The sequence below is a fragment of the Hypanus sabinus genome, chromosome 1 (genome assembly GCF_030144855.1).
Source record: "Hypanus sabinus isolate sHypSab1 chromosome 1, sHypSab1.hap1, whole genome shotgun sequence".
Lineage (NCBI taxonomy): Eukaryota > Metazoa > Chordata > Chondrichthyes > Myliobatiformes > Dasyatidae > Hypanus > Hypanus sabinus.
In genome coordinates, this window is record NC_082706.1 from 78,359,237 (window position 1) to 78,384,545 (window position 25,309).

The window sequence follows — 25,309 nt, forward strand, 5'->3', positions numbered from 1 at the left end:
CTAACCTTTTATGATATACACAATTAATATTGGTATGATGGATAGATCTGTTAACTTTATCTCCTGGAATACTAATGGTTTAAATCATCCGATTAAACGTAAAAAAATATTTAAAGTATTCCATAGACTGAATGCTAATATTATCTTTGCACAGGAGACCCATATCAGGAGGGAGGATAATCAACGTTTTTTAAGGTTCTGGAAGGGTCAACAATTTCATTCGAATTGTACCGCTAAAATTAGGGGTGTGTCTATTTTTATAGATCCCTCAATATCGTTTACCCATCATGAAATTATTTCTGACCCACAGGGTAGGTTTTTGTTGATAACTGGTTTACTCTTCCATCGGAAAGTTGTTCTAGTTAATATTTATGCTCCAAACTTTGACTGCCCTGAATTTTTTAAACGTTTATTTACCTCTCTTCCTAATCTAAATGAATATATGTTGATAATGGGTGGAGATTTTAATTGTTGTTTGAATCCTTCGATGGATAGATCTAAACCTATTCGTACTCTTCCGAATAGATCAGCCCTACTTATTAATTCATTTATGGTTGACTCAGGAATTACAGAAATATGGCGGTTTTTGAACCCTAAAGATAAAGAATTTTCATTTTTTTCACATGTATATCATAGCTATTCTAGAATTGACTATTTTCTTATTGATCATCGGTTATTAACGGATGTTATTGATTGTAAATATGATTCTATTACTATTTCGGATCATGCACCTTTGAAGTTATCTATTAAGATTTTGGACTATTCCAATAATACCAGATCTTGGAGACTTAACGCTACTTTGCTTCAAGACCCAGAATTTATTACTTATATAAAACAGCAAATTGACTTGTTCTTTTCTACAAACTGTACTGAAGAAATCGACAGAGGAATACTTTGGGACTCTTTTAAGGCTTTTATTCGTGGTCAAATTATCTCATATTCTGCTGGTAAAAGAAAACAAAGATATTTAGATATTGCTTTATTGGTGGATAAAATCAAGGAAATTGATAAGATTTATTCCGTGACTCCTACCAAAGAACTTTATAAGAAGAGAGTTGAGCTTCAAATGGAACATAGTTTACTATTATCTTCTTCAATTGAAAATCAATTAATTAGGACCAGGGCTCAATTTTATATTCATAGTGACCGTACTGGTAAACTGTTAGCTAATCAATTAAAGGCTATCTCGACTAAGCGACAAATTATTAAAATTCGCAAATCAGACGGTAATTTAACTACTGATCATAAAGAAATTAATAATACCTTTCAAGATTTTTATAAATCTTTATATCATTCAGAATTTGATGGTGACCAGTCCATGATAGATAATTTTTTTAACAATTTGAATATTCCTAAACTGACTGATGAAGACCATAGCCTGTTAGATGCTCCTATTTCTATGGTGGAAATAGGAGAGGCTATCTCATCAATGAATTCAGGGAAAGCTCCTGGTCCTGATGGTTATATAGTAGAATTTTTTAAAACTTTTTCTTCTTTGCTTTCTCCTTGGTTATGTGAAATTTTTAATGATGCGTTTGCTAAGAAGAGATTACCTCAATCTTTTTATGAAGCTAATATTTCTCTAATTCTTAAAAAAGATAAAGATCCTACTTTATGTACATCTTATCGCCCTATATCACTATTAAATGTAGATTCTAAGATTCTTACAAAAATTTTAGCTATTAGATTAGAAAAAGTACTATCTCAGATTATTTCAGAAGATCAAACTGGTTTTATGAGGAATCGGTATTCCTTTTTTAATGTTAGAAAATTGATTAATATAATTCATACTTCACCACCCACAATCCCAGAATGTGTTATTTCATTAGATGCTGAAAAAGCCTTTGATAGAGTTGAATGGATATATTTATTTAATACATTGAGAAATTTTAATTTTAGTCCTAACTTTATATCATGGATTAAATTAATATATTATAAACCTGTCGCTTCTGTTTTTACAAATAACTACAGATCCTCTTTTTTTCAATTATCTCGTGGTACGAGACAAGGCTGTCCCTTAAGTCCTTTATTATTTAATATTGCATTAGAACCTTTAGCAATTGCTATTCGTGAATCTCCTAATATTTTTGGTATTACCCGTAATGAGAAGTTATACAAATTATCTCTTTATGCTGATGATTTGTTGTTATATATTTCTGACCCTGATAGATCTATTCCTGCTATTTTATCCTTGTTGGTTCAATTTGGTACTTTTTCTGGTTATAAACTAAATTTAGATAAGAGTGAATTATTTCCTTTAAATGCACAAACTTTATTGAGTGATAGGATACCATTTAAAGTTGTTACTGATAACTTTACCTATCTAGGTATAAAAATTACCAAGAAATATAAAGATTTATTTAGACTGAATTTTTTACCTATGCTTCATCAAATTCATCAACTTACTACAAGATGGTCTCCTTTGTTTTTATCATTAATTGGTCGGATTAATGCTGTTAAAATGATGATTTTACCGAAATTTTTATACTTATTTCAAGCCCTACCAGTTTTTATTCCTAAATCTTTTTTTGATAGCATTGATTCAAAAATTTCCTCATTTGTGTGGCAAAATAAAAACCCTAGGTTAAGTAAAAAGCAATTACAAAAATCAAAAAAAGATGGTGGTTTAGCTTTACCCAATTTTAGATTTTATTATTGGGCAAATAATATTCGTAATTTATTGTATTGGAAACTAGATTTGGATTCACCACTGTGCCCACAGTGGGTAAATTTGGAATGTAATGAGGTAAAGGGATATTCTCTATTCTCTGTTCTTGGTTCTTGTCTTCCTGCGGATTTAGTTAAATTTAATAAACAAATATTTAATCCTGTTATTAAACATACATTACGAATTTGGTTTCAATTTCGTAAGTTTTTTAGTTTGAAAAACTTTGTTCTTGATAGCCCTATCTTATTTAATTTCTTTTTCAAACCCTCCTGGACAGATCAAGCTTTTAACATATGGAAAAGGAAAGGTATAAAATGTTTTCGTGATCTCTTTTTTGAAGATACTTTGATGTCATTTGATCAACTTTCCAACAAATTTGAATTACCTAAATCTAATTTTTTCAGATATTTACAAATTAGAAATTTCTTGCATAAAGTTTTACCATCTTTTCCTAATTCAACTTTGGTGGACATTACAGATTTGATTTTTACCTTAAATCCTTGTCAAAAGGGATTAGTAGCTTTTATTTATAATATGATTATGAAGATACAACCAGAAATATCAGTTAGAATTAAACAAGAATGGGAAAAAGAACTTCAATATAACATATCAACAGATAAATGGGAAAAAATTTTGCAAATGGTTAATTCTTCTTCTATATGTGCTAAACATGCTTTAATACAATTTAAAATTGTACATAGAGCTCATATGTCTAAAGATAAACTTGCTCGATTCTATTCTCATATTAACCCTCAATGTGACAGATGTCATTCAGAAGTGGCCTCATTGACCCATATGTTCTGGTCATGTCCCACTTTACATAATTATTGGAAGGACATATTTACTACTATTTCCTCAATTTGGAATATAGATTTACAACCTCATTCTATTACTGCAATTTTTGGCATACCAAATGAAGATGGTAATCAGTTTTCCCCTTCAATCAGACGAATGATTGCTTTTGTAACATTAATGGCCAGAAGGTCTATATTACAAAATTGGAAAGAAGTAAATCCTCCTACCACATTTCAATGGCTTTCTCAAACTATTTCTTATCTGAGTTTGGAAAAAATTAGAAGCACTATTTTTGACTCATCAATTAAATTTGAAGAAACTTGGAGACCGTTTATTCGACATTTTCATATGAATTAATTTGGCCTTTTCCAGACCTTCTCTCTGCTTATTCATGTTCAGGTATGGAGTTCCGGAGTTCTTTGACACTATCATATACTTGTAAACTGTTATTATTGCCCATGTTAGTTTAGTTTAGTGTTTTATTTTTTTTTAATATATATTTTTTTCATATTTTTAATATTTTTTTTCTTTTTTAATGGTTATTTTTGGTTTTTTTTCATATAATCATGTGGACTTGATTGATTAAGGTATTTTCTTCTGTTGATGTTTAGTAGGATATTGTTATCTTATTATCAATGTGATTTCAAGTCTATTGTATTCATAACTTACTTATTACTATGTTATTTTTTTGTGTATATATGAAAATCAATAAAAAGATTGAAAAAGAAAAAAGAAAGAAATCATGAGAGTAAAAGATAAGGTTGCTGTTTTCTTCCTTGGGTAGAGGAGTCTAAAACTAGAGCACAAGGTGGCTCTACAAAGCAGACCTGAGGAGCAACTTTTTCCACATGGACGGTGCTGGGTACATGGAACACAGTCAGACATGTTAGAAGCACATATAATTACAAAATGTAAGATAATTGGATGGATACATTGATAGTAAATGTTGAAAGAAATATGGCTAAATACAAAAACCACTAGCTCAGGTAGGCTACTTGATCAATGTGGATGAATTGGACTGAAGGGCCATTTCTGTTTAGTATGATTAACTCACCAAACTTCCTTAGACAGCAAAGGCTTTGGAACAAAATCATCAGGAAATAGTCCTTCAAGCCTTCCTGACTGGTAACATATGACTGATTCCTTCACCACTGCTGGGTCAAAATGCTGGAATTCTCTTCCCATACCTCAAAAACCATAGTTCAAGGCAGCAGCTCACCCTGCCAAACCCATATTCCTTGAATTAAGGGTGTAAAAGTACCTACCTCTGTAGCTAGACGCAAGATGAACATCGGCAATCCCTCAAGGGCTGGAATATAATTTTCTAAAAGCAGAGGTAATCCAGTCAGGTTTCCCTCCTGTGAATAACCACAGTAAATCCATTTTGAGAATGCTTAATCTCAAGTTTGCTGGAAAATGTGAGCAAACAAATGTTGGAGGAACTCAGTAAGCCAGGTAGCATCTTTGGAGGGTAATAAATAGTCAATGTTCAAGCCAAGACCCCTCATCAGAACAGAGGAAGGGGGCTGAACCCAGAATCAGTAAGTGGGGAAGGGGAAAGAGATCAGTAATAGGTGAAACCAGGTGATGGGGATGATAGGTGGGTGTAGGAAGGTAAGGATGAAAGACAAAGCTGGGATAGAATGGGTGGAGAAAGTAAAGGAATGAAGGAGGAATCTGACAAGAAAGGACAGTGGACTATGGAAGAAAGGGAAGGAGGGGAACCAGAGGGAGGTGAGGGCAGTTAAGGGGAAGAGAAAAGGCAACAGGAGAGCCAGAATGGGGAAACGAAGAAAAAAATTACTCAAAGTTGGTCCTCAACAGTCAGGCTCTTGAACCAAAGGGGATAACTTCACTTGCAACAACATTGAAATATTTTCACAACCTATGGACTCACTTTCAAAGACTCTTCATTTCATGTTCTTGTTATTTATTGCTTATTTATTATCTTTCTTTTTGTAGTTACACAGTTCATTTCTTTTACATACTGATTGAACGCCAAAGCTGGTGTAGTCTTTCATTGATTTCATTATGGATTTATTGAGTATGACCGCAAGAAAATGAATCTTAGGGAAACTATGGAAACATATGTACTTTGATAATAAATTTACTTTGAGCTTTGAAATCAATCTTTATGCAATCAGGATGAAGACTACCCTGATCTTCAACATGAGATTGGCCTCATCACAGCAGTAGATACCATGGATAGACGTATCATAATGGGAATGTGAAATTGAATTGAAATAGGTTGCCGCCAGGAGATCCTACCTTTTATGGTTGACAGGGCAAAGGTCCTTAAAGAATTGTTCCCCCAATCTGCATCTTCCCACAAGTTGAGAATGTAAAATTAGATACTTTGCTATTTTCTTTTTATTGACTTTCAGCAAGGAATCAACAAACTACTTCAGCTGGCCAATATGGTTAACATTAAGTCATCTTAAGTTATATACTAACCTCATCAATACCAAGGGAAAAATAATCTTGCAGCATTTCAGATTTTGTCTTCAGGAAGTCCACAATATATTCTGCTAATCCTTCTTTAGGACCATCTTCCTCTGTCCATCCACTTTCTGGACTATCCAGTGCCATCATGGCCAGTTCATACAGTGGAGCTGGGGTCTGAACACAAAGGAAAAGAACAAAGTTAGTGTCTTCGACTGGTGACTAAACCCATGGGAAAAAACCCCACCAGTCATACCTACCGATAACCTCAAAACTCCAAAGTTGCCGAAGTCATAGATCAAGATTTGGTGAAATAATTCCTGACTGAAAAATAACACATTCTGTTCAGAAAATGGTGTATAAACAGGATATTTCACTAAAACAAAGTTGCTCAGCCCCACCACAGTAATATTTATACTCTGCACTTCATACTTCTCTAAATTATTATTGATAAATGGTCATATCAATAACATGAATAAGCAGCTCTGCTGTCTTTCATGGCTGCTCCATATTTGAACAGTATTCTGTTTTATTATACACCTTAGTCAGTGAATTTTCAACTTATCTTGCCTCCACAGCATCTCACATTGTTATTGGTGGTGCCTCCAATGTGGGTAATTGTTCCTTCAGCTCGGGATACAGCAGAGATCCTATGGATGATTGCTTTCTCAGAAACCACTGGATAACTGCCAATAGTGAACACTAAGTCACTAAAGCCCTACAAGTGAAGGCATATCCATTTCTAGCAGGAGCAAAGTTTTGTTATAAAATACAGGACTAGAATTCAAGACAAGAGCAAACTATTGGACTAAGTGTGATAGCCAAGAGTTCTGAAAAAGAATTTGCAAGCTTTCTTACCCCATCCCTGCTTCAAATTGTTCTGTTATCCGCTTTTTTAAAATCCCCATTGTGACATGGAACAAACTGGGTGAACCACTATTGTTTATAATTATTGTTTGTATCCTCATGTACATATCAACAACTGTCAATTCTACAAAATAATGCAACTTTGCATATTGCACTGTTAGTGTAAACTTATATATTTGTTCAGGTTTTATAGCAACCCAGAAGGTCATTTGGCACATAAGATCCAAATCAGTTCCTAAGGGTCCACTCCCATCTGTCTTATTCCCAACCCTCATTTGCCTGTACATTTGTAACTTATTCAGTTTCACAAATAACCAGTAAATTCTGATTTCCCCCCGTTAATTTGTACCAAAGGTTAACATACAGTGGTCAGTTACTGTGCCAGAACTATTTTGAAATGTGGGAGGAAACCCATAATCACAACGAGTATGTGCAAATGCCACACAGACATTTGAGATCAGGATTTAAGCTGGGTCCATGGATCCAAAGCAGCAGTACTATATGCTGCACCACCTTGTTGCAATTGATCAATTTCTTCTGATGTTACGAAGGTGGAGCAACTCTGAGGGGGCCGAAGGGTACAAAGTCGCCCCCTCCTTTTTGAGAATCGCAAGATCACTATTATTTCGGGTCTGAGACCCAGGAAACGAGAGAGAGGGACACACAGAATACACAACCAGGTGGAATGTCTCCTAACATAAGCGGAACGGAACCACTGATTACTGCCATTGTCTCTTGGAGAAGAAATTGTGTATTGAATACTGTACTATTCATTGAAACCCCTCAGGGGACAACCAGAGTGGTCTGGTTGAGGGTTTGCATCATCTCAACCTGATTGACATCTGAGTAAGGATAAAAGAGGGGTCTGGGGAACACCCCTTCAGACGCACCAGGAGAAACGCTAGAAATCCAGTGACAGCGTTTTATAGCGAAAGCCGGTGGGAGCTCGTGTGTGTCCTCCCTTGCCTGGGTGGCGAGCTCAACACGGAAGAACGGTTTAGCTAAAGGAGAGGTCATACTTGTACAGCCACACCAACGAGACACCGACGGATCGAAATCATAAAGGAAGGTTGGCAAAACCCGTAGCGGTAACTGTTCCCATTCTCCTATCTCTCTCCCTCTCTCCAACAATTGCAACACAACGACGGCAGCCTGTGTGAACTAAAACGAACTGTATACTTCCATTGGATAATTCATTATCCCCAAGACAACGATAGAGCTTATTTCTTATTGATTATTATTATACCCGCACTTTTAGGTTTAGCATTGATGATGTATATTATCTGTATATTTGCATTGATATTATTTTTGTGTATTTTTACTAATAAATACTGTTAAAAATAGTATCACCAGACTCCAATGGACGTCTCTATCTTTGCTGGTAAGTAACCCAGTTACGGGGTTCGTAACACTGACAAGATATTTCAAGCAGTGAAGTTTTCATATTATTCCAATTTAAAAAAAAAGTTCCCTATCATCACTGGCATGGAAGCTATTTATGGCCACACCCACAGTACTCTCTCGGTTGTGTGCATGTTGAAAATACCTGAGTTTAGTAGTGTTGATCAGGTAAAGTTTAGTTTGGTACTGCACCAATGCCCACTGTGGATTCACACAACCTATAAATACATGATTCTGTAACATATCTTGGAGGCCTTAAAAATAAAAGACTCAGAGTTAGTATCTGCAGCATATTGAAAATATCTTCTTACATTGTCAAGGTGCATACCACATGATTGTATCTGACAAGTATCAGTTTCACAACACAAGTACAAATAAATCATTCTAAATTCTTAGCAGCTGAATCATGACCAAAGCCCTGAATTTCTTGGCATCAATCTTGACTGTTCCTTCTGATTCTCAAAATCAGTAAAATTTATAATATTATGATAGGCAGCTGGCATTTCTCCCCACCCCAAACACTCCCCTCACCACTAGTCAAAATGTCTAGTACTACTGGGCATGAATTTAAGGCAAGAGGGTGAAGTTCAAAGATGATGTGCAGGGCAAGTTATGCTTCTCCACCCACAAGCTAAGTGACAGGTGTATGTAATGCAATGCCTGGTGTTGGGAGACAATTAGAGGCATTTAAGTAGGCCAAGGGGCCTGTCCCTACCCTATATTGATTTACATTCTAATATTTTGGAAATAAAATGCAACAACAGAAGTAGAAAAACCTCACTGGCAGATAATGAGAATCTGAAGAAATTGCTGGAAAGTGTAGATCCCTGTGACACTTAAAGCTTCAGATCAGTAAATCTCTCTCCCAATGCATGTCCATTGCCTGTTTTGTATTTCCATTGGAAAAATGAAAGGGCAAGGTGTGGAGCACATGCTCACACACTAACCATCTGCAGTCAATCTCTACTTTCACAGAATATTGTACCCAGGCATGAACGAGTTATCTCAACAACTTGATGATGATGTTTTATGCCCTGACCTTATGCCCCATTTCACTCCCTTGTCAACCCATACTCATAAGACAAAGTGTAAAGCTGCCTTCTGTCATTTAGCACATATTTTTAAAGGCCCACCAATCAACAAAAAATTACAATTCTCTTCCCATTCTTCCTTATGGAATACGGAACTTATGGCCTCAGGCTCCTTCTCACAGTCAATTTAATGCTATAAATTTGTTGACGACACAACTATTTTTGACAGAATTTCAGATGGTGACGAGATGGTGTGCAGGAGCTGGATAGATCAGCAGTGTTGCAACCTTACACTCAGCATTAATAAACTAAGGACTGTGGACTTCAGGAAGGGGAAATAGAAGGAACACATACCAGTCCTCATCAATGAATCAGAAATGGAAAGGGTGAACAGTTTCAAGCTCCTGGGTGTCAACATCTCTGAAGATCTATCCTGGGCCCAGCATATTGATGCAATTACAAAGAAGGCACGGCAGCAGTTATATTACATTATAGGAGTTTGAGGAAATTTGCTATGTCACCAAAGATTCTTGTAAATTTCCACAGATATACTGTGGACAGCACTCTAACTGGTTAGATCACCAACTGGTATGGAGGGGCCACTGCACAGGATTGGGAAAAGCTGCAAAAAGTTGTAAGCTCAGCAAGTTCCATCATGGGCATTAAACTCCCCAGCATCGAGGACACCTTCAAAGGGTGATGCCTCAAAAAGGCGGCATCAATAATCACCCAGGACATGGCCTCTTCGCATTGTTATCACTGAGAAGGTACAGGCGCCCAAAGACATACACTCAATGTTTCAGAAACAACTTATTTCCCTCTGCCATATTTCTGAATGGACAATGAACCCCTGAACATTTCCTCACTTTTTTCAGGCCAAGACCCTGATGAAGGGTCGAATACACATGATATTAGCACACTTGTGTTTCTCCTCACCCAGTAAGAAAAAGCCTCATCTGATAGCTGTACCTGTATGGTTTTGACTGTTGATCTCCTCCCGCAGAGAGAGTATACTGGTTAGATTAATAATTCGCCTCTTTGGAAGATGAGCAGCTGTCATATTATGACTGGAGTTCATTTCCTTTTCTTCATTTGGCGATTCGGCCCTTGATCGCTTTCTGGCAAATAAAATTACACTCTATTCAGATATTACATTACTACATTATTGTCAATATAATAGGTTAACAATCCAGTCATGACTACTTCCACCTCCATCCAACTTTCACAACTGGGTGACTTCCCATTTCTTCTTTTGACTATGTTGGTCAGGCTGTATGTTCCTGGAGTTTTCATGGCTTATCATGCTGAAGTACTATGCTAATACCAACTTCCCTCATTCAATCTATTGCACTGCCATAGAGATAGAAGATGCCATAAATATCCAGAAGTGCTATGGCTATGATGAAGGGGGTGGGGGGAAGAAGGGAAATAAGGAAAATTAAGCTGTGGTTTCCACTGACCTATATAAGGGGTTTAGACTCTGCTCAAAAGCCAACTGGTATAGGTTTCACCATTAAAGGTTGATTTAAGATCAAACTGAAAAGCATGCTTTTATCTTCTGTAACCAAGTATTTTTTATTGAAGTACAGGTCATCTCCCAACTTTCTGAAGGGCATATCCAGCTGAGAATATGAGAACCTTATCCTCCATCCAAAACATTTCAACAACTGATGGAATGATATCTTACTGAGGATGGTCAGTCAATATCAAAACATCTATGGTAACAAAGATGGCTCTGGCCAGGCCTGTTAGTGTTGGCACAATCCACAAGGAGCCATGCATACCTTATCCCAAAGTTCATATTTCGCAGGGATTGCCTTTGCACATCTTTTAAATAGCATATGCGTTGCACACCAGCTGGACTTAACAGAGCAAGGTCTCAGTAACAGAAATATAGAATCTGCTACATTGGCACAGATGTTCTTGGCCAGTGTGTTCCTCTTCACATGCCCACATTCCCAATCCCCAATCTCTTGCCCTTCAGTGTATATGTCAACACTTAACCACCCCACCTTCCTCCTCTCCTTAAACTCGTCACGCTGGGTTCCATTTCTCTCACTTTCTTGCGTGCACAGAACTATGGGGCATGGGACAGAAAGGGTAACAATGAAGTAAATCTCAGTCTAAAACAACCTCCTGGACCTATGTGCAGGTCTCTAACTTCAAGATATTAACATCTGAAGTTTTTTTAGGTATCTGATTTGATGGAAAGTATTTACCTGGATTGGCCACTGGAGGAATCTTCAACACAAGGATGTACATGTTTCTCCACAGTCTTAACCATGCTCTCAACATCTTTCACAGACGGTACTTCAAAATCACTTGCATCCAACATCTCAGAGTCCTGATATCTAGGTACTTCTGTAGCAGGAGGATCGGCAGGCAGCACGGCATGCAACTTGTTGACCGATTGAAGGAAAGCATCCATCTTCTGTTCCTTGGCGTCTGTTCGCACCATCTGGCGAGGGCATGGTTTTTCACTGGTACCTGGAACCATGGATGATGCTGCCAAAGGTTTGACAATGTCACTGGATGTTATGGCTGGCCCTGGTAACAAAGTCTAAAGGATTTAAAATACACTATATAGTTATCCATATATAGTTTTAGTTACACTCAATTAAAACAAGTTTAAATGGGACTGCTTTCATACAAATCACCATGTTAGAATTAACATGCAAATGAGAGACAGTGCAGAGGCTGGAAAGGGAAAAAAAGAAAATGCCAGAAGCAGTACACCATAATAGCATTTTGTGGAGACAAAGCATTAATGGTTTGAGTAAATGACCTTGCATCAGAACTGGGACAAGCTGGAATAAAACAAATTTTAAAAGGCACGAGAGATCAAGCGACAAAAAGGTGATGGCTCAAGTGGCAACTTGGCATAAATAGGAGATGATGAACATCTGAAATTGTGAGAAAAACTCAAATGCTGCAAAATAAAGCCACCAGGGGTCAATCTGATGATTAACTGATCATCTATAAAGGTATAACGTACCAAATTGTGAGGTATGCTGCTCACCAAGATTACCATAGGCTTCACTGGACAGTATGGGAAGTCAAAGATAGTAGGAGTGGAATGAAGAATTAATGCAAGGTCAAGGATGGAACAGAGATCACCCACTGCAAGAGACACCACATGGTGAGCAGTGAACTAAAACAACAGATGTTACTGCCAGTAATATATTACTACTCCACCTGGAAAGAAAGTTCACATACATGGGATAAAAAGTGTAGCTACTGCATTGGTTGTACTGGAAAGTGCAATAAAAGACCTCTGCTGATTTATTCTAAAGTGAAATAGCTTTTGTACCCAGTGCTGCATTGATCTGACAGAATAACTCTAGGTATAACACCAGGACGGTTTATGATTATTGGAGATGACTCATCTGAACACATTAGCACATATGGGCTCTGTGACATTTACTCAGCTCTACGCCGAACTAAGGCTGAGGCTGTGGCCTGCTCCTGCTGCTCCCAGCTTCATGTCTATAGACTCAGAATCAGAATCCTTCATTATCGCCAAGTATGAGGACATGTACAGGGAATTTGATGCTGGTTTCCCTCAGCTCTCTCTGTACAGAATTAAAAGCAAGCAAAAACAATAGTGCAAATAATCATAAACTATATACAATGAGGTCCACCTCATTGAATGTACAGGTGGGACTTGATTTATAATAGACTAAAATTCATTTTTGTTCATTTTTCTCATTTTTGTTCTGGTGCTCTTTGCTTACGTTTATTGTTCACACAATTTGTTTTTATTTTCCCTCACTGCACATTGGGTGTTAGACTCTTTTTTTTAAAAAAACGGGTTCTTTTGGGAATTCTTTGTTTTGTAGCTGCCTGTAAGGAGACACATCTCAAGGATATATAGTGCAGACATATTTTAAATGTACTTTGAACAAAGGCTCCGTCAGCACAATTGACTAGGGAGCTTTTGGTCTTTTACTGCTAAGTAATGACCATAGAGGATTAAGATGCTCCTCTTCCTGCTAGAAGAACATGCTAGCAAATTGATTTGGTCCACTGTGTGAACAGCCTGCAAAGCACTGGAAGACTGCAATCTACTGACAATCAATGACAACATTGGATGTATTATTAGAGATACTCTCAAGGTTTACTGGGAGAAGTTACAGGTAGCCTAGGATAGACTACATACACAAACTGTGGGAACAAAGACAAATCACAGGTGGCTTAAAAAGGATAGTGAGAGAGCAAGTGAAAGAAAATTAATGAATAAATTTCATTAACTAGAAGCCTTCATATAACACACATAGTGTACTCTGCTGAGCTAAAGATGCATTTTGGTAGTAATATTACATATAGCTTACAAATTCAAAGACAATTGATATCTTAAACTGCAACAAACTCGACAGATTAAATTGGCAAGGTTATTAATTTTCAAAGAAATAAATTTGACTTGCCGTATTGAACAATTTTTGTTTACATAAAAGAATTAATGAAAGCCATTCATTATACTTTAGCATTCAATTTCTATTTTAGTTTTTAAAACAAAAATCCTGAAATTGATAGTTAATTGCTGAATGTGAAAGGGACAAGATTTTTCAGAGGCTTTGACAATCTGAGGGATGATCAATTTCCAACAGAAGTCAGAATAAAAAAACTGCTGCAAAGGTAATTTATTGCAACATCTGACAATGAACATTCAACAATTTATGATAAAAGCTGCACTACAAATTAATACCAACTATTTAAAATAAGTAAATAAATAAAAACTAAAAAGCACTATATCACTTCTTTTATCATTTTGAGATACAGCACATTAACAGACAGACCTTTCCACGCTGTATGGGGTTACACCCATATGACCAATTAACCTAACTGCGGGAGGAAACTGGTGGAGCACCTGGAGGAAACCCATGCAGTCACAGGGAGAAAGTACAAACTCCTTACAGACAGCAGTGGAATTGAACCTGGGTTTCCTTGTGCTGTAATAACGTTACACTATTACACTACCATTTCTTTGATGATGGTTACAATATCGTCATGTCAGGACATTACTGGAATCAGTTTAGAGAATTAAGACAATCACATTAAACAAAAATGGATGGTGAATCAGTCAAAATTTTACTCTACAAGATCTTTGCTATACATTAATCCAAAGGAAAAAGTTGCTAATCAGAGTGCCAGGACCTGGAATATATTGCCTGAAAAAGTGTGGAAACAGTATTCTGGATTAAAAAAAAAGAGTACCTGGAAGGTCATCCAGAGTAGACTAGGCATAGAGGGCTAAAGATGAAGCGCTGGAAGATGGAACTAATATGGGTTAGTTCCCACTGATCAGTATGGGCATGCAGGGCCAAATGGCTGATTTTCCTTTTGTATTGTCTATTAATTATTGATAAAGATGCACAGAACCTAGACTAAAATAGCATCAGCTGCAGTGCTTTTAACATATACCAATGAAGTGTATATGGAATCACACTACATGGAAACACGCCCCGTAACCCAACCCATTCACATCAATTCAGCTTCTCCCATTTTCCTAGGTTTGGCACATATTCTACAACATATTTCAGGGTCTTGTCATTTCCAGTGGAAGTCCTGCCCTGATTTAACTTACGAAATGCAACACTTCACAGTTAGCAGTGTAAATTCTATCTGCCATTTCTTGGCCCACTTTCCCCAGTTCTGGATCCTGTTGTAACCTGACAAAACCTTCTTCACCATTTTCTGTATCAGCAATTTTGGCGACTTCTGTAAGCTTACCAACCACGCCAACTACATTCTCAGCCACATCGTAAATCATTAATCCCAGCAGCGCAACTCCTGTCACAGGCCTCCACTCTGAAAAAACCTCTGCTACCATCCTCTGACTCTAACCACACTTGTATTCAATTGGCTGGCTCACCTTAGATCTTGTGATCTAACCTTCTTCATCAGCCTAACCACCGCTCTGCTTCTGTCAATCCTCAAAAAACATCAAATTCATAAGACATGATCTATCACACCAAGACATGCTGACTAGGGATGGTCACTCTGGGATTGAATTATAGACTCCCAAGAGGCTACAGGAATAGCAGCAGCAGTTATGTAGAGAGATTGCAGCTAGTAGTAAACATAATAGGGTAGTATGAGTGGGAAATTTCAACTTCCCCAACATTGACTGGGCCAAACATAGGGTAAAAGCTTGGATGGACTAGAATTGGTGAATGTATTGAGGGACATAACACTAGATCTCCAAGGAAATGAGGTAAGTCAAGTGCCTGAAGTGTTTGTCAGTGAGCACTTTGGGTCTAGTGACCACAATGCTACTAGCTTTAAAATAATTAGAGGATGTAATCAGTTTACAGGTTAAGGTTCCGAACTGGGCAGAAAAAAAATTGTAGCCATTAGGCAGGAACTTACAATGGTTGATTTAGGTGAGATTGTTTGCAGAGAAAGCAGTATCTGCTAATTGGAAGGCCTTTAAAAGTGTGATGTCAGAGCTTAGAGCCCGCATGTTCTTGTTAGGGTCCAGGGCAAAGCTGGCAGGTTTCCAGAGCCCTGGATGACAAGAAACATTGAGATTGCAGCCAAGAAACAATGGGAGACATACACTGTGCATTAGTAATCAGGAATTAATGATTTGGAACAATTGACATCTAGTGAAGGAAATAAGGCAGAAAAATGAGGTTGAGGGGCATAATAAATCAGTGATGACAGAGCAGAATCAATCACTGAAAAGCCTAATCCTGCTCCTATATTTTCTGGTTTTATCTCTTGAAGATTACAAGTAGTAGCAGAGTACAACTGAGAGAGAAATTAGGAAGGTAGATAGAGGATACGAGAAGAGGTGAGGCAAAAATCACAAAAAGATTATACAGGTAACATTGAAAAGATAGCTAGGTAGAGAAGTCCTCTTCAAGATCAGCATGGGCTTCTGTGTGGAACTAAAGGAAATCTCCAGCGGGATCCCACCACCAAGCACTTCTTTCCCTCCCCTGCCCCCTTCTGCTTTCCACAGGGATTGTTTCCAACACGACCCCCTTGTCCATTTGTTACTCCCCATTAATCTTTCTCCAGGCACTTAACCTCGCAAGCAGAACAATTGCTACAACTGCCCCTACAACACCTCCTCCGTCACTACCATTCAGGTCCCAAACAGACCTTCCAGGTGAGCTGACACTTCACCTGCAAGTTTGTTGGGATCATCTACTGTATCTGGTGCTCTGTGTGGCCTCTTGTACATCAGTGAGACCCGACATAGCTTGGGAAACCACATCACTGAGCACCTAAGCTCTGTCCATCAGTAAAAGTGGGATCTCCAAATCCCATTCCAACATGGCAGTCCGTGGCCTCCACTACTGTTGCAATGAGGTCACACTCAGGTTGGAGGAGCAACACCTTATATTCCATCTGGGAAGCCTCCAACCTGATGGCATGAACATCAATTTCTTGAACTTCTGGTAATGCTCCCCACTATTCCTCATCCCCTTTTCCCCCTCACCTCATCTCCTTACCAGCCCATCCACCTCACTCTGGTGCACCTCCTCCCTTTTCTTTCTTCCATAGCCTTCTTTCTTCTCCTATTAGATTTCCCCTTCTCCAGCCCTGTATTTCTTTCACCAATCAACTTCCCAATTCTTTACTTGTTTCACCTATCCCCTTCTGTCTCCTCCTCCCCCCTTCTAACTCTGACTCATCTTTTTTTCTCCAGTCTTGATGAAGGGTTTCAGCCCAAAACAGCAAAAATACTCTTTTCCATAGATGCTGCCTGGCCTGCAAAGTTCCACCAGCATTGTCTGTGTGTTGTAAGGGAATTAGTTGATATTTTTAATGAACATTTCAGGTTTTATTGTGGAGAAAATGATGAGGCTGAGGAAATGGGGGAAAATAATGGTGATTTTTGGACCATGCAAGAGATAGCAGGGAGATGATACATCTAGTTACGTCAAACACCAGGGCGTGTTCCTGTTGTTATGCCCGCAGCCCCCTCCTTTGTGAGAATCACAAGATCACTAGTTGGGGGGGGTGGGGGGGGTCAGTAGACCCAGGAAATGGGAGAGAGACGTGCCGGATGCCTCGCTCCCCGCCGGATGCAAAATAACGCGACATTGACCATTGTCTCCTGGAGAACACGTTTGTGGATTGGGGACTTTGCTACGTGCCAGCCCTCGGGCAAAGTGGGCTGGTTGAGAGAGAGATTGCATCATCCCAACCTGATTGACATCTGAGACCCCATGGGGAAGTATAAAAGAGCGTCTGGGGGAACAACCCCTTCAGACGCACCAGAAGAAACGCTAACAATCCCGTAGTGGCGGGAAGCCATTTGAAGGAAGCCACGTGCGTTCAGTTCCCCTTGCTTGGGCGCCGGTGGCAGGTACCACAGAACCGATGTTCTTGAACTAACAATGGGGAACCAACTTTCCCGATTCAACGGATTGGCTTCATAAAAGACCCGGGCAAGTTTCTTTTCTCACATATCTCTCTCTCTCTCCCCAACAAGTGAAAACCCAGCAGTCCCCAAAGGCTGAAGCCTGCAGGAACTGAGTGACTTTTATATTTCCATCGGACAATACATTATCCCCTAGACAAACGATCGAGCTGTTTCTTATTGATGGGTATTATTAGACCCGCGCTTTTAGATTGAGTAGTGACGATGTATATTATCTGAATGTTTGTATTAATCTTATTTTTGTGCCCCTTTATAAATAAAGACTTTTAAAAATAGTACCATCAGACTTCAACGGACCTCTCTATCTTTGCTGGTAAGTGACCTAGTTATGGGGTACGTAACAACTTGGGGGCTCATCCGGGATTTGATACCAAATTGGAGGGCCAGTGAATTGGGATTGTAAGTCTGGTACGTGGGTAGCCAGATGGGAAACCAGAAAAGATGGATGTGGATGAATTTATAGGAAACCCGACTAGAGGCGGCCACCAAATCAGACTTGGTACATTTGGCGAAGAGGTCGCCAATGAAAAAGCGGGAGGTGCGAAGGGCCATAACTCAGTATTACATTGAGAAGGAGGTGTTTGCAGCGGAGGTATTGGAAAATAATCCTGAAAAGGTACCAGCTAGTGGGGCAGCTCAGTTAAGAGTTGGAGAAATTAAGGTGGGAACATGAAATTAAGTTAAAACAGCTGGAAATAGACGAGAAGGAGAAGGAAAGGAGAGGGGGGGGGAAGAGAGAGGGGGGAAGAGAGAGAGGGGGAAGAGAGAGGGGGAAGAGAGGGGGGAAGAGAGGGGGGGAAGAGAGGGGGGGAAGAGAGGGGGGAAGAGAGGGGGGAAGAGAGGGGGGAAGAGAGGGGGGAAGAGAGGGGGGAAGAGAGGGGGGAAGAGAGGGGGGAAGAGAGGGGGGAAGAGAGGGGGGGAAGAGAGGGGGGAAGAGAGGGGGGGAAGAGAGGGGGGGAAGAGAGGGGGGGAAGAGAGGGGGGGAAGAGAGGGGGGGAAGAGAGGGGGGGGAAGAGAGAGAGAGAATGAACTTCAGCTAAAAGAGCTGGAAGCAGCTGAAAAGGAGAAGGAAAGGGCCGAGAAGGAGAAGAAGGCAGAGAGACAGAGGAAACATGACTTGGAGATGGAGAAGTTAAAGCAAGAACAACGAAGTCAGGGGTCGGACCAAGAGGAGCGGTTTGATGTCAGTCGGGCGTTGAGGTTAGTACCCCCGTTTGAGGAGACGGATGTTGATAGTTATTTCTTGCTTTTTGAAAAGGTGGCAGTGAATCAGAAGTGGCCCAGAGATCAGTGGGTGGCATTGTTACAAAGTGTGTTAAGAGGGAAGGCACAGCGGGCATATGCGGCATTGTCCACGGAGGGAGAAGGGGAAGAGAAATATGACCAAGTCAAGGCGGCCATTCTCCGGGGTTACGAGCTAGTAGCTGAAGCATATAGACAAAAGTTCAGAAATTTACGAAAAGGGTGGAATCAGACGTATACCGAGTTTGCCTATGAGAAGGGTGTGCTCTTGGACCGTTGGTGCACCGCGGAAAAAGTGGACGAGGATTATGGGCGTCTCAGGGAGTTACTTTTGATTGAGGAATTTAAAGATTGTGTTTCAGAGGACATCCGGATGTATTTGAATGAGAAGCTGAATAAGTCCATTTCAGAATTTGCTAGGTTTGCGGATGAATATGTCCTAACCCACAAGACAAAGTTTTCCTCGAATAAAAGTTCCCAGAGAGACTGTGAGAACGATCGAGAAAGTCCGACGAGTGAGGCAGAGGTCCCACTGGGAGCTAGCGGTAAGGTTGAGGGGCAAAGGCAAGACGGCCAGAGGTTTACGGGCTTGACCTGTTTTAATTGTGGAAAGGGAGGGCATATTGCATCTCGATGCTTTGCTCCGAGGAAAGAGATAGGAAAAAGGAAAACTGCAGTCCCTATCGGGTGTGCCGTGGTAATCAATAGATCGACAAGAGAGCCCCGGGTAGACAGAGTACGAAAAAGGTCTGAGACTTGTCTGACACACGGAACCATGTCTTTGAGGAAGGGGGAACCACCAATTCCCGTACGAATCTGGAGAGACACGGGGGCTGAGCAGTCATTGATCAGCCGTAAGGTACTAGAATTCGGTCGAAAAATGGGCATGGTAGCGGTAGAGGGATTCAGTAAAAGAATAGAAATGGTGCCTTTACATGAGGTCATTATGGATTGTGAGCTGGTGTCAGGACCTGTTGAAATAGGTGTGCCATCAGAGTTCCCGAGAACTGACGCGGACGTCCTTCTTGGTAACGATTTAGCAGGTGGTAAGGTTTGGGCGGCCATGATGCCGACCCGCCGACTGGCGAGTGCGGTGGCCCCGCCCCTAGAGTCCCAGATCTATCCAACATGCGTGGTCACTCGTAGCCTGCCGAGAGAGGCAGCTGAAAATGAGAGCAGTTTAAATCTGGCCAGTTTTGATTTGGCCGAGACGTTTCTACCGACCCTGTACCACGAGGGTTTAGAGGGTGGTAAAACGAAGAGTAGTAAAGTGAAAGAGGGTAAGGGAGCGGAGGTAGATCTGCCTTTAGTGAGGAGAAAGGTCCTAGTGGCAAAAAATAAAGATGAGGAACTGATAGAGCGGTTAAGAGGTCCAGAGTTGGACACGGATGATCTGTCTGGTTTGGCAGAACTGTTTGAGGAAGTTGAAACTTCTTCTAAAGGTATTCCCGATAATGAAATGAGGGCAGCCCTAGATGAAAAGGGTCCCCTTACCTCGAAGAAGTCTGCTGGGTTGGCAGATGAGGTTGTTTCAGCCCGTGGGGTTGAGTTTACTCTGGAAGGGAGTTGCCCAGAGAGTACCTGGGAGAAACAGGGGAACTTAGAATTTGAAAAGGGTACGGGTATTGAAAGCCTGGAAGAGGCCAATGTCCCGTTTGAGTGTGTCCAAGATGGGGATGCACGTGGTACTGAACCTAGTAATGGAGCTCAGAAGAAGTCTGAGGTATTTGATTCAGTGGAACGGGGTGGCCGTCCTTGTGGGTCAGATAGACTTGGTTCAGTGGAAAAAGGGTTAACCTTGGTAACCGTGGGAAGTGTGAGTTCCCAGGTGTTTGTGCTCGAAGGTGTGTTCAAAGTTAATGCAGGATTTAAGAATGGGGAGATGAGAATTATTATTGAAGGAAACGGAAAGTCTGTAGTTCCCAAGTCGTATGAAGAAATTTTAAACCCGACAGATCGCTTACAGAGTGAGCCGGGAGATAGCGGGGCCCCTCACTCTATTGTTATGCCAGGATGGGGTGTGAAGAGGCCGAATTCGAAATGCTACTTGAACAAAGAGTTCGAATTAAAACCCAATAGCCTGAAGGGTCCTGACGAAAGGGCCAGCCACCTGGGTAAAATTAAAGAATTGGGTGGAAATGGTCTAAGTTTGGGACACGGTGTTGATAAAGTAACCCCTATGAAAGAGGCGGGCGGGAGTTTACCACGCCAAATTACTCAAGTTCCCCATGGGGGAACTCACCGGAAAAGAGGCGACGGTTAATAGGGATGCCATTTTAAACAGCAAAGCAGGTTGTACAGGATTGCGCCAAAGCCTGTGAATAATAAAGATGGCCCCCTTGGAAACCTGCCGGTTAAGTGAAAGGACGGAAACCATTAGTATTCGCATAAACTTTTGTAGATGCACATAAGCGAAGATCACAAATCCTTAGTTTTGTTGCGGGAAAAAAAAATAGGTGGTTATTAAGTTGAAGTCTCATGCTACAAGACTTTAGTAAGGTACAAGATGTTACAATATTAAAGGAAATGCCACTGTAATCGTTAACCTTTTGGATGCTGAATTAAATGTATACCTGTATTGCTCTGTAGTGAAAAGAAAAGCCTGTGTATTGTTAGATTCTAAAATCCTGTAAGACTCTGTACGACTCAATTTTTAACCGCTGGTAAAAAACGCTGTTAAGAGGGGAGGTGTTATGCCCACAGCCCCCTCCTTCCTGAGAATCGCAAGAGCACTAGTTGGGGGGGGGGGGGGGTCAGTAGACCCAGGAAATGGGAGACATGCCGGATGCCTCGTTCCCCGCCGGATGCAAAATAACGCGACATTGACCATTGTCTCCTGGAGAACACGTTTGTGGATTGGGGACTTTGCTACGTGCCAGCCCTCGGGCAAAGTGGGCTGGTTGAGAGAGAGATTGCATCATCCCAACCTGATTGACATCTGAGACCCCATGGGGAAGTATAAAAGAGGGTCTGGGGGAACAACCCCTTCAGACGCACCAGAAGAAACGCTAACAATCCCGTAGTGGCGGGAAGCCATTTGAAGGAAGCCACGTGCGTTCAGTTCCCCTTGCTTGGGCGCCGGTGGCAGGTACCACAGAACCGATGTTCTTGAACTAACAATGGGGAACCAACTTTCCCGATTCAACGGATTGGCTTCATAAAAGACCCGGGCAAGTTTCTTTTCTCACATATCTCTCTCTCCCCAACAAGTGAAAACCCAGCAGTCCCCAAAGGCTGAAGCCTGCAGGAACTGAGTGACTTTTATATTTCCATCGGACAATATATTATCTCCTAGGCCAGGGGTCGGCAACCCGCGGCTCCCGAGCCGCATTCGACTCTTTCATCTCTGTGCTGCGGCTCCCTGTGGCTTTGGAAAATAAATGATGAGTATTTAATTAAAATGTATTTTATGTTAGTTTGTTAGTTTTTGAAATGTAATTCTAAATTTGAAGATTATGGTGATCTTGTACAATCTAAATAAAATGTTTTTTGTCGCTATTAATATACGTCACCACACCCAATGCCTGACACCCGCCAGTGCGCAATTTCTTTAATTTTTCGATCCAACGTAGGCTAACTATGGAGAATTCTAAAAAAAGAAAAGTGACTGAAGAAAACAGAACGTTTAATGATACGTGGGCAGATTCATTTGCTTTCACTGCAGACGAGACTTGTTTACCGGTATGCTTAATATGCAATGAGAAACTAGCAAACAACAAAAAGTCAAAAGTCGCAAGACATTTCCAGAATAAACATGCAGCCTTTGCTCAAAAATATCCGGATGGAGATGAGAGAAAAAAAGCCGTTTCGGAACTGATGCAGAAGGTTGATCTGAGCAAAAATCATTTCAAGAAGTGGATGATGACTGGAAAATCAACGACATATGCTAGTTTTGTTGCCGCTCGGGAAATAGTCAGGCATGGGAAGCAGTTTACAGATGGTGAATATATAAAAGAATCTTTCATTAAGATTTTAGAACATTTATTCACGGACTTTAAAAAACAAGAGTGAAATTGTGCAGAAAATCAGGGATATGCCCCTCTCTGCAAAGACTGTTTAAAGACAGAACCATAAAAATGGCAGAAGACATCAGGAGACAGTAAATTAAAGACATCAATTCAGCTGTGGCCTACTTGATTGCCTGTAACGAGTCTAAAGAGAAAGGTGATATTGAACAAATAGCGGTGCAGACTCGAGGGGCCGAATGGTCTACTTCTGCACCTATTGTCTATTATCTAAATAGCGCTGTTCTGCCGGTATGTAAACTCTGCCGGGCCACAGGAAGAAATGATTGAGTTGATACCTCTAAAAGGCCAAACATGGGGGGAGGACATCTGTGAGGCTGTCTTGAATTGTTTAAGAGCCAAAGGAATAAAGACCACCTACTTGGTGTCAGTAGCTACTGATGGGGCACCAAGTATGACAGGAGCGCACAACAGATTTGTGGCTTTACTGCAGAAATCGCTGGACAGAAAGCTGCTGACTTTTCACTGCATCTTGCACCAAGAGGCACTGTGCGCTCAAACATTTCCTCCGGAATGCACAGAAGTAATGGATGCTGTCATTCAGATTGTCAATAAAATAATGGCAAAAAGTTTAAATCACCGTCAATTCCGTTTGTTACTGGACGAGCTGGAAAGCGCATATTCTGATCTCCTGCTGCACAACAAAGTCCAGTGGCTGTCCAGAGGGGAGGTGCAGAAACGCTTTGTCGCGTGTCTGGAAGAAGTGAAAACTTTCCTGGGCAGCAAAGGTCTCACCTTCCCTGAGCTGGAACAGCCAGAGTGGCCGGAAAAGCTACACTTCATGGTAGACATGACAGCGCACCTGAACACGCTGAACACAGCTCTTCAGGGGAAAGGACGCACAGCCCTGCACATGTTGGAGGATGTTTTGGCATTCCAGCGCAAGTTGACAGCGCTTGCCAGAGATTTACAGAAAGGCACATTGTCTCACTTCCCCAATTTGAGAGAGTTCAAACAAGCTCACGACATGATAAATTCAGAGTATTTACATTCTGCAATCATCGCAATGCAAACATCGTTTGGGGAACGCTTCTGTGAGTTCAGAGAGGTAAAAGACACATTATCCTTCCCGGTCACTCCCCTAAGCATCGATCCATCTCTACTGAATACAACTGCATTGGCAGGTGTGAGTCAACCTGATCTTGAGATGGAACTGGCCGACATAGCTGACAAAGACGTATGGGTGTCCAAGTTTAGACGCTTGACAGCAGAAATTGATGATGTTGCCTGTCAGAAGGCCGTTTTTGCTCAGAATCACAAATGGAGTGATATTGAAAACCTCCCCAAACCGGACAAGCTTGTGTTCGAAATATGGAATGCTATCCCCAACATTTATGTAAACATTAAAAAGTATGCGCTTGGAGTCCTGTCGATCTTTGGATCCACATATGTATGTGAGCAGGTGTTCTCCAACATGAACTTTATTAAAAACAAACATCGCGCACGCCTCACAGATAACAGCTTGCGATCCTGTGTAAAGATGAAGGTGATGTCATACAGCCCTGATGTGCAGACGCTGTGTGCTGAGGTCCAGGAGCAGAAATCCCATTAACCAAGTATGATAAATATTTTAATTGCCTATTATTTTACGTATATTCATATGTTTTCATTGTTCGGTGAAATAGTCCTTTTATTTTTCAGGTTGACAGCCGGCTGACGTTATTTTTGGTTTGCTGCTGGCGGACAATTTAAGTTCGGCGTTTTTCATAAATACAAGAAGGACTCAAATAGACGTTGATTATTTTACTTAAAAGTAACCTTCAACCCAATGTCTTTTTTTCGGAGTTCAAAATGTTTTTGTTGCATGCAGAAATGTAATTTCGTTTTCTCTGCAGGAGTTCATCGATTTCATAAATGCAACACATTATAGTTTGTTTATACATAGCATAAAGGCAAAAAAAACGTTGTATGCAGTGTTATTTCATTTTAAATGTCAAACGGGTTTTGTGGCTCCCAGTGCTTTCTTTTCTGTGGGAGACGGGTCCAAATGGCTCTTTCAGTGGTAAAGGTTGCCGACCCCTGCCCTAGACAAATGATCGAGCTGTTTCTTATTGATGGTTATTATTAGACCCGCGCTTTTAGATTGAGTAGTGACGACGTATATTATCTGAATGTTTGTATTAATCTTATTTTTGTGCCCCTTTATAAATAAAGACTTTTAAAAATAGTACCATCAGACTTCAACGGACCTCTCTATCTTTGCTGGTAAGTGACCTAGTTACGTGGTACGTAACACTGTGCATTCTTAGGTGTTGTGGGAAACTGGAGGAGACATTGCACAGACCCTTGGGTATTTTTGCTTCATCTTTGACCACAGATGCCATTCCAGAGCACCAGAATGTGGCTAAAGTGGGACTATTGTATAAAAAGATTAGCAGAACAAACCAGGAAACTGCAAGCTGGTGAGTCTGACATTGCTAGTAGGTGTATTTCTGAGGGA

General features: G+C 40.5%; 1 protein-coding gene across 1 annotated transcript in view; it reads right to left on the bottom strand.

Annotated features, from left to right (window-relative positions):
- The window catches only part of mlh1 (mutL homolog 1, colon cancer, nonpolyposis type 2 (E. coli)), a 130,928-nt gene that overhangs the window by 27,686 nt on the left and 77,933 nt on the right, over positions 1-25,309 (bottom strand). Inside the window, exons 12-17 of the mRNA XM_059971177.1 lie at positions 11,424-11,764; positions 10,174-10,322; positions 8,319-8,427; positions 6,166-6,229; positions 5,918-6,082; positions 4,729-4,821 (exon numbers count right to left, since the gene is read on the bottom strand). Of these exons, the coding sequence (XP_059827160.1) occupies positions 4,729-4,821; positions 5,918-6,082; positions 6,166-6,229; positions 8,319-8,427; positions 10,174-10,322; positions 11,424-11,764 (921 nt within the window). The remainder of the gene's footprint in view (positions 1-4,728; positions 4,822-5,917; positions 6,083-6,165; positions 6,230-8,318; positions 8,428-10,173; positions 10,323-11,423; positions 11,765-25,309) is intronic.